Consider the following 9,815-nt stretch of genomic DNA (forward strand, 5'->3'; position numbering starts at 1 on the left):
GCCCTGCTTTGTGAAGATGCCACACCAGTTTGTTTCCATGCCTGTGGGTTAGGCAGTATCACACAAGCAGCTCTGTGGTTGGGCTAGGGCAGCCAGCTCTGGCAGGAGGTGAGGCTGGGCAGTGGTGGGCCACAGGGGCTGGTGTCTTCCAGCAGCATGGCACAAGTGCCTTCCCTCCAGCTGAGGTGGGGAACATGGCCTTGAGCACAGTGCAGGCAGCCCTGGGAGAAGCACAGGAGATCTCAGAGCACGCATGGGGACAGACTGGGATTGCAGGTGAGCAGGAATGGTAAAGCCTGTGAGAGCACCAAAGGGGAGGTCAAAATCTGTTGTTGATCACCAGAACAGAGACAGTGGCACTAATGCTCTACCCGTTTGCTAGGTCTGACTCACTCTATAGTTAAAGTCTTTTTGCTAAAATCAAAGCCTAATTCTTACAAAGCTCATTTTTGTTGAGTGGGAAGGCTGGAGAGGAGCTGTCACACCCCAGAGGAGTATGGCCAGGCTTTCACATGCTTTGTCTTCACCTATGTTCACATTCCCCTGAGAATGAACAGCTCTGTCCTGCTTGCTTTTCTTACAGGTAACTTTGAGCAGGCCAATGAGGAGCTCAGAGCCATAATCAAAAAAATCTGGAAGCGAACGAGTATGAAGCTTTTGGACCAGGTCATCCCACCTATTGGAGGTATGTCACCTGGTGGTACTTCCCAGAGGGGCAGAGTGACACCTGGTTGGGGTCTCAGCTGCTCCAACAACTCGGGGCCTTGTGATAGGCGGTATCATCATGTTGGTTTCCTCCCCTCCAGATGATGAGGTGACAGTGGGAAAATTCTATGCTACTTTCCTCATCCAAGAGCATTTCAGGAAGTTCATGAAGCGCCAGGAGGAGTATTATGGGTATCGGCCCAAGAAGAACCCTGTGGAGATCCAGGTTGGTAGCGTGTGGATGGTGTTGGAGGGGTGACCCTTCCTGGGGGTGGTGGGGAGCTCTGCAGATCAGGGAAGACGCTTCCCATAGCTCAGGAAAGTCCAGGGTGACTTAGAGAGACAGAGCTGCAATGACATATAGGGACCCCTGTGCCTCAGGCACACTGCTGAGGGTGACCTTAGTCTCCAGGGTGCAGGTGACTCCAGAACAAGGAGATTTTTTACTTTCTGCCCCGCTGACTTCAGCTGCAGAGAGCGCTCAGCAGGGTCTGATGCCTCACTAAGCAGTTTTAAGACCTGGAAACCCCCACCACAGACCAATGTCTAGGCTGAATGCTGCTCATCCAGGCCCTTATCCACCTACTCTTCTCCATTCCAGGGCCTTCTCCCTTTCCTCACCTTAGCAGTGTTGTGGATATTTCTGTGTGCATGATGCTCTCTGTATCATCTCTCATTGCCTAGTGCAACATCATATGGAGAGGGGTTGCTGTGCTTGAACTTGAGCAGGACCACTGCAGTCAGAGAAGCCTGCAGAGCACCCCTGAAGGATACTGTCAGGGTGGGATGGGAGAGGATTTATGTGCCTGGCCAGAGCAGCTGGGATGTCCCCAGCATCTCCTGACCTTATAGGGAGGAAATCGCTTATAGAGATAAAAGACCAGGCCCCAAAGGTGCAAGCCAAGGAAAAGAGCCAGGGCCCAGATCAGATACCTCCAGATCAGGGACAAAGGCAGAGCTACCCCTTGGGCATCACCAGCCAGACCCTTCATCAGGCTGCCCTCAGCATACCTCCTTGTGGGACAACATTAGCCCAGAAGCTGTTTCAACAAGCACAGAGCCAGCCAGTCGCAGGGCGACCCATGGCCTGTCCCTGGTAGGAGACCTGGCAGGGCAGCATGGCTTACCAGGTGAGCATGCTTCGTCATGTTTTCCTCTCCAAAGACCAAAGTAAGAGGGGTGGTGGGGCCAGGCCACATCCAGCCATGCCTTCTTGTCCCCACCAGGCTGGGCTGAGGAGCATTGAAGAAGAAGCTGCTCCTGAAATTCATCGGGCCATTTCTGGGGACCTGACTGCTGAGGAGGAGCTGGAAAGAGCAATGGTGGAGGCTGCTATGGAGGAAGGGATATACAGGGTGAGTGCGGCCCTCAGGGCACCCCTGGTGGTGGTGGTCCCACCCAGCCACCATTTCGATGTGTCAGTGGTGGGTCAGCATGGCTACCAGCAGCTAGAAGACACTCCACAGAGGTGAGCCTGACCATGAAAGCCAAGTGTGGACCAGAAGGATGGATCAGCACTTCTTTCCCCGAGCATTAGGACATCCTGGTTGAGTCATCCTGGGCAACCTGCTCCCTGCCTCAGTTTACCCTCTGTAAAAGGACCCTGCTCATGTGCCTGGCAGGAGTGTGCTGAATGTTTACTCAGAGGTTTGCAGGGCGCCATTCACACCTTCTGCCAGGCTAAGGCAGGACAGCTCAGGTGTCATCATCACCAGAGCAGGAACAGATTCACTTCCCACTCCCTGGGAGTCTTTGAGACAGCCTGGGCAGCTGTGGTATTGCAGGGTTGCACCTCCTGCTGTGTCCAGAGGTGCCACTGGCTCAGGCTATCCCACAGAGGTAGCAGGATTTGTCATGCACCAGCCTGGCTCTCATCCCAGTGCTGCTGCGTGCCCATCACCCCTCAGTGCCTCAGTTTCCCCACCTGGGCAGTGAGGCTTTTGAAACTGTGCAGTCTGCAAGGCCCGAGCAGAGAGACAAGCAGAGAGACCACTGTTCCCACGGGCATCTCTGTGTGTCTCCTCCCATGGGAATGGCCCCAGAGCTCCAGGCCTCCCCTGATGCCCTCCCTGTTGGTTGCAGAGGACGGGTGGCTTGTTTGGCCAGATCGACAGCTTCTTGGAGCCCAGCAGCCCCCTGCAGCCCCACGTGGCCAGCCAGAGGCCCCTGCAGTTCACGGAGGTGGGCAGTGAGGACCTTGATTCCCCCGTCTTCCTTGATGACTTCCCCCAGGAAGGCAACACCAACGTCAACAATGCCAACAGCAATGACTGGCTGGAGAGGTAAGGGCTGGTGAGCCTCACGTGGGCAGGTGAGGAGGGGCAGACCTGGGCCGTGCCTGGTGGCTCCCAGTGGGGCTGTGCTGGTGGCTGGCTGCACATCGGTCTTGCCCAGGGGCTCTTCATGGACAGGTAAGGTCTGGAGAAGTGGCTGAGTTGCAGCAGCGACGTCCCTGCAGACTGGGGGAGGAATCGAGCGCTGGCCGTGGAACTGGCTCCATGGACACAGGAGCTTTGTGCAGAAATTCAGCCCTTGGAGTGTGAGCCAGGGCCCAGGCAAGGGGACAGGGAGGGCAGACACCCCTTGCTGGTCCCCAGACCCCAGCCTGGCACTCCCAGATACGTCCCCAGAACACGCAGGGTAGCTCCAGGGCTGGTGTGTGGCTCCGCATATCAGCGTGTGTGACTCCCTACGCACCCTTCTTGTCCTTCCCATCACTCCTTCATCTCAGTGCCGTGAGGGTCGAGGTGGACAGCAAGGCTCCAGGGATTGCAGGAATGACCCTTCCCCCTTCCCCGCCAGTCTCTGAGTGCCAAGGCCCAGGTAGGGGCCACCAGCACCTGCCTGGGCACAGGTACAAGGACAAGGGTTACCAGTGTAAGAGGATGTACTTAATCCTACTTCTTGGGGTCTCCACCCTGTTCATCCATCCCAGGTGCCCCTCCTGGTCTGCCCCCGCAGCTGCATTCCCTAGGGTGGAGAAGGTGGGGAGGGCTGCACCCCTGGGTGGAGCTGATCTCAGTGTGTGGTCCCTGCTCAGGCTGACCCACCTGCCTGCCCTTGCCAGGATGGAGTACGAGGACGAGATGCTGACGAAGACAATGCAAGCAGCATCCAGGCGTCCAGTGTGGGGTGAGTCTCAGCATTGTTCCTCTTCTGGGGGATCTTGACCAGCCCAAGGGCCAGGGAGGGGGAAGGGGCTGATGTTGGCAGGCAGGAGGAGGAGACACAGACCCCAACAACTTGGGGTTAGCTGAGAGCCCTGAGCACAGCAGGACCTGTTTGGGCAGCTCCAAGAGACCCTCCTCCCACCTTCCCACCCTCTGGGGTGATGGAGCATGGAGCCAGTGCCTCGGGCTGGGGGAGGACTGGCCACCTCCGGGCAGCAGGGCCACAAGAGCATGTTCGTTTCCATAACCAGGGACTTCTCCTTCCCAGCCATGAGTGAGGAGCCAGCACAGGGCAGTGGGCAGGTGCTGGGACTTCAGTTGGTCCTGAACTCCTAAGCCCTTTGGTTTCCCCAGTCTAGTTAACCCGTTCCCAGCTTTGGGTGGCAGTGGTGTCCTTGCTCTTGTGCCCATCTGATGTCCCCACCTTTCCCTCTCCCAGAACGCAACCACCCCTTACCTATGGAGAGGCTGCAACGGAGGCCAAGCAGGAGGCAAGGGTCCACCTCTGGGGGTCATACATCATCAGCGCTGCACCTTCTCCCCCAGGAGGTAAAGACAGCAATGTATGTCCAGAGGCAGTGATGTGGGGGACATGGATGAACCTCCCTCACTCCTGGGAAAGGCTGTTGCAGCCATGCTGGGGAGGAGCCGGTCTCTAGGGCTCCCCACCATGAAGCCAGCTTTCCTGAAGCTTTCCTTTCTGATCAGCTCAGGGAAGGAGCCAGGCCCCCATCCCACTGCTGCTGGAGGCACGTGGTGCTCATTGAAGCTGAGACAGCTCGAAGCAGCATCTCTCTGGCTCCCTGGCTGCCTCCAGAGCCAGGGCAGAAAAAAAGGGTGTATCAGTTTGCTCCCACACTCCCCTGGCTGCCCTTGGCTGGCCACGGTGCCTGCAAGTGCCAGGGCAGGAGGTAAGGGCTGGTTCCCAGCTCTCTCTGCCCACATGGCCCTGCTGGTCCCATTGTGAGTGGTGCCCTGGACCCGGGAGTTCCAGCAGGATGGGACTGTGTGTCCAGTCTGGGGATAGTACCTGCAGCCCCCACATTAATGTGGGAGAAATCTTCCATGGGCATTGCCCAAGCCCAGGCTGCAGCTTTTTTTGCTCCTCTTGCGCAGCTGCCCAGAGAGGATGGCACTGTGACAGGAACGGCGTGCAGTTCAGGATACCAGCAGGGTGAAAGCGATGACCCAAGCACATCGTCCACCCCAGCCATCACCTTCCTCATTCAGGAGGTAAGGCAAGGGCAGAGGGAAAGGCAGGGCTTCCAGGGAGTGAAAGGGGCTGGCAGGGGTGCCATGCTCATGCTAAGTAGGGAGGTTGGAGGGCAAAGCTTAGCTAAGAGGGTGAGCAGCAGGTATGTGCCAGCACAGAGGGCAGCAGGGAAAAGGAGGCAAGGGTGGGCTGCCTGCAGCAAGGGACACTTCTACAGACTGAGCACACATTGGGCTGTGACCCCATCCTCTGCTGCAGGCTCTGATCTCCGGGGGCCTTTCAGCTCTGGCCCATGACCCATCCTTCGTAGCAGTGACCAGGGATGAGATGGTGGCCAGCAGCCAGCTGGAGATGGATGAAGTGGAGAAAGCAGCTGTGGAGCTGCTAAAGGGAAGAGAAACGCTGCAGGGTACAAAAACTGGCTCTGCCCCCCAGGACACCTTGGCCACATCACCAGCCAGCTCCCCAGGGCTCAGCGCAGCCCCCTCCCAAAAGACCATCGCTGCCACTCACCTGTGAGCTGCCTGCCGATGCAGCCCAGCAGGCACGGTCCCTTCAGGAGCTTGCAGGGGGTTACTGGAGCAGTGCCACACTGCTCCCCCTCTCTGCCTGGGGTCCTGGTGGGCTCTGTCCAGCTGCAGGAGGATTTTTGGGCCAGGTCTCCAGGATGCTGGTGCAGGACAGGACAATGCTGTGGCAGCAGGGTTTTGCAAGAGCTGGACCAGTCATTAAAGTGTTCCTGCTGTGTGACTCCATGGATCCCCCTGTCCCCTCCTTCCTCTGCTACCCTGCCTGCACAGCCTGTGCCAGTGGCTGCTTGCTGCCAAGCCCAGCCTGTGGAGGGGGCTGCAAATGCGAGACCACATTTAACCAAAGCTGGCAGTGATTCATGTGGCAGCTTCCAGTCCCCATGCTGAGGGAGGTCTGTCTCTGGTCCCAAGTGCTCATGCCTCAACCAGCTCTGGGAGTCTCCTGGTATCCCAGCAGCTGGACCCAGCGCCCTGATGGCTCTGCTGGAGCCTATCCCTCCTGCTTGCAGCCAAGCCTGTCCTGTGGGGAAGAGGACAAGTGGCTTGGGCAGATTTACCTTGGGCTTGGGCAGCAGGCAGGCACAGGCTTTGTGCCATAGCAAGGCCTGGGGGCTTCTTGGCTCACTCTCCCAGCTAGGTAAGAAACGGGATGGGGCAGAGGCGTGAGACCATGTCCAGGTTGGTGCAGGAGCCCTGGGTCTAGCCAAGAGAAGAGTTGGCCACTGCAGTGCAATTTCTGTCACTTCAGGTATCTCCAAACAACTGCTCTCAGGCGTGGGCACCCACTGCTTAGCCCAGCCTGTGGGAGGGTCTCATCTAGCCCACAGACATCTCCACTGCTCTGAGGGGGACAGGCCAGAGATGGCACAGCCAGGAGAGTGCAGGTAGCACAGTGCTTGCTGCATGCCTGTGCCAGCGCTGCCCAGTGCTGTCTGCACACTGTTCACTGCTGCCTGGTATCAAGTAGCAGCTGAGGTTACTCCTCTCTGGGAATGGGTCTGCCAAGGGGTTTCACTTTACAGACCTCTGTGCCCCAGGCGGGGTGTGGGTGCCAAGCACTGGGGCAGCCCCATCTCCCCAGGTCATCTCTTTGCTGGGATCTTGTTCCAGAGGGCCCCCAGCCCAGTCAAACTGGGCAACGGAGGGCTCTTCCTTGCCTAATATATATTAAAATGCAGCAAACTGATGGGCCCCAGGGGAGTTGCTGAATCAATACTGCTTGCCTGCTCTCCAGCAGGGCATTTATTTGTTAACTTAATAAAAGGGAAATGGCTGTTGCTGAGCTCCAGCTGCAGCCTGAGCATGTCTTGTACAGGGGACGTGGCGGTGTAGACAGCTTCCCCCCAAGGGGATGCAGGCAATGAGCAGGGATGGTGTAGGGGCAGCTGCTGCATCCCTTTCTCTTGCTTTACTGCCCTGGGGCAGGACGTACACCCCCTTACACACATGCACGTATTCACAAATGCATCTACCTGCTCCTGAAGAAGGGGCACAGGGTAGTTGCCAATGAGGTTCTGGGATCTGCTGTGCCAGGGGGGTGTCAAGTATGTGGTTCATTAGTTACAAGGTGAATGATGATAGTTTCCTGGTCCCTTTAGTGAGGTGCCAGACTGAATGTGCCACTTTCCAAGGCAGGTAGGTGCTCACCAGGGACTCCAAACATGAAGGTTAACACTATGGTGGGGACATACTGTGGTGATGGGGCAGTGCCTCTGCACCCTCTCCTGAGGTCTGAGGCTGCACAGGAGCTGATTTGCCCCAAACTAGCATCTGGGGGGTCTTTCTTGTGTTGATTTCTAGCTGAATTGGGGGACAGATCTGGCTTGTGCATTGCTGGCACAAGGGTGGGAGTAGGAAGATAGGGCCGGCAACACCACAGCACGGTCACTGTCCCTCTCTGCTTGGAGCTTCGGTGGGCAAGGGTCCAGCCACAGAAAAAAACGGCAGCTCAGGGTGGGAAGTCCCCCTGACCCGGGTGTCCTTGCAAACATGGCACCCAGGGACAAAGGAAGAGAAATGCCAGCTCTTCACATCCTTGCAGGACAGCAGACAGGCCATATCCTGCTCATCCCCATGATGCTGTACCAGCATGAGGTGACCTGAAACTTGCCTATCCCAGCAGATGACAAGCCAGGTCCCCCAGGGTACAGAGCCTCATGTGCATGTCATGTGGCCCTGGTACCTTGGGAGCCTCAGGAGGAGCACGAGCAGTTGGGGTGAAGGGATGGTGCTGTTGAGATGAAGGCATCCAGACCCCAGAGCAGAGGGCAGATGCCGTGCTGTGTGCTGGGCATAGCTCTGTCTTCATTACCAGTCAGTCACCACTGCTGGCATGTCTTGGCTGTCCCAGAGCAGATGGGCAACTCTCCCAGGACACAGCCTGGGCTTCTCAAAGTAAACCTCAGCGTGCCTCAGTTTCCCCTCACAATCCATTGCTGTTCACCCTGACATCAACACCAACCTGCAGAGCTGGGGTTCCCCTGTAGGTCCCACACCTGCTTCAGGCTGGGAGATGCTTTTTCCTGCTGAGCCAGAGGCTCCCTGTGTCCTTGGGCAGCACAGGCTCTGCCTGCACAGGGCAGCATGTCCATCTGGCATCAGCCCCAGCAGTGTGAAGGCAACTGATGGGGAAGCCAGGAGAGGAGTCCTTCAGCTCCTCGGTGCCTGCCTGTCACCAGTCCTGCTCCCTGATGGGCCCTGGACATGTCCCCCTTGTTAGCCTCCCAACAGCAGCTGGTAGGATGAAGCCAGTCGCCCTGTGGGCACCGTCCTCTGCTGTATGGCTGCCCAGCTTGCTGCTTGGCCCCCACAGCCACACAGTACGGACTGGGAGTGCTGGAGAGCTGTGTTGGCACCTGGGCACTGTCCTGTCATGTCCATGCCATCAGCCTCACACCCTGTCCTCTTGGGATGGGCTCTTGCCACGGCCCTGGGCAACCCACAGGGTCACTGGCAACCCACAGGGTCACCAGCCCCCCAGTCCCAGTGGCTCTGGCAGGAGGACCCAGCTGACCACTGCCCTGCACTGGCTCCTGCTGCTCAATGGTGTCATCCCCTGACACTGCAGAGCTCCAGGGTGGGACCAGGTGAAGCCATGGAGGTGTTTGGGTGATGCCAACCATGTGAGAAGGAAAGTCCTGGAGGTGATTTTCACCTCCATCCTCCTCCAAGCACTGCCACTCAGAGGGGCAGGGACCTGCAGGGTCCCAGTCTCTGTCCCCTGTCCCAAACCAAGTCACTGCACCCCAGAGCAGGCTGGAAATATCATTTATTGGCACTGTGGGGCTGGAGGGTTTGGTCTGGGGACCACACAGGGGTTAACACCTTTGCAGGGACTTGTTTCCCTCCTCTGTGCCAGGCATAACATGGCCTCCTCAGTGGTGGGTGGCAAGGGACAGTATTTGGAGTGACTGCTGTGCTCAGCACCCGTGCCTCCGCCTGTGTGCACACCCAGCAGCATCTGCACCCTCACCTACACAGAGTGGTCTCCTGCAGGCTGTACAGCCCGGTACCCCCGGGTACAGCCGCGCGCAGGCGGGAGCGGGGCCGCTGGCCCGGCAGGGGGCAGCAGGGACCGACGGGAGAGGGTCGGGGGGGGAAGAGAGGGTATGAGAGAGAGAGGGTGTGTGTGTGAGAGAGTGTGCAGGGGGCTGTATGGGGTGCGCACACCACAGTTCTGTGCCTGTGTCTCTGTGTGTGTATGTATATGTGTGAGCGAGAGCGTGTCTGTGTGAGAGTGTGTGTGTATGTAGGGGGTCTGCAGGGCATGCACACAACAGCGCTGTGTGTGTCTGTCGCTGTGTGTGTGTCTGCGTGTCTGTGTGTCTGTGTATGTGTGTGCGCGTGTAAGAGTGTCTCTGTGTGTGTCTGTGTATGTGTCTGTGTGTATGCATGTGTGTAAGAGTGTCTCAGTGTGTGTGCGTGTGTCTGTGTGTGCATGTGTGTGAGTGTGTGTGTGTCTGTGTTTCTGTATGTGTGTCTGTGAGTGTCTGAGTGGGTGTATGAGTGCGTGTGTATCTCTGTGTGTCTGTGTGTGCGAATGTCTTTGTGTGTTTGTGTGAGTGTGTGTGTGTGTGTGTCTCTGTGTATTTATGTGTCTGTGTGTGTGAGAATGTCTCTGTGTGTCTGCGTGTGTGTGTCGGGGACGCGCGGGGCGCGCACCCGGCCGCTCTCTGTCTCGGTGGTTGCGGGTTCGCA

General features: G+C 57.7%; 2 protein-coding genes across 2 annotated transcripts in view; both read left to right on the forward strand.

Moving 5' to 3' along the window:
- CACNA1S (calcium channel, voltage-dependent, L type, alpha 1S subunit) overlaps positions 1–5,607 on the forward strand; it is a 53,892-nt gene extending 48,285 nt beyond the window's left edge. Inside the window, exons 37-44 of the mRNA XM_010584743.1 lie at positions 584–685; positions 807–931; positions 1,932–2,060; positions 2,788–2,987; positions 3,773–3,837; positions 4,315–4,424; positions 4,992–5,108; positions 5,347–5,607. Coding sequence (XP_010583045.1) covers positions 584–685; positions 807–931; positions 1,932–2,060; positions 2,788–2,987; positions 3,773–3,837; positions 4,315–4,424; positions 4,992–5,108; positions 5,347–5,607 — 1,109 coding nt within the window. The remainder of the gene's footprint in view (positions 1–583; positions 686–806; positions 932–1,931; positions 2,061–2,787; positions 2,988–3,772; positions 3,838–4,314; positions 4,425–4,991; positions 5,109–5,346) is intronic.
- Positions 5,608–6,288: 681 nt separating this feature from the next.
- The window catches only part of KIF21B (kinesin family member 21B), a 42,707-nt gene continuing 39,180 nt past the window's right edge, over positions 6,289–9,815 (forward strand). Inside the window, exon 1 of the mRNA XM_010584744.1 lies at positions 6,289–6,296. Within this exon, the coding sequence (XP_010583046.1) occupies positions 6,289–6,296 (8 nt within the window). The remainder of the gene's footprint in view (positions 6,297–9,815) is intronic.

Source organism: Haliaeetus leucocephalus, unplaced genomic scaffold (assembly GCF_000737465.1).
Source record: "Haliaeetus leucocephalus isolate CR32 unplaced genomic scaffold, Haliaeetus_leucocephalus-4.0 Scaffold1000, whole genome shotgun sequence".
NCBI classification, from domain to species: domain Eukaryota; kingdom Metazoa; phylum Chordata; class Aves; order Accipitriformes; family Accipitridae; genus Haliaeetus; species Haliaeetus leucocephalus.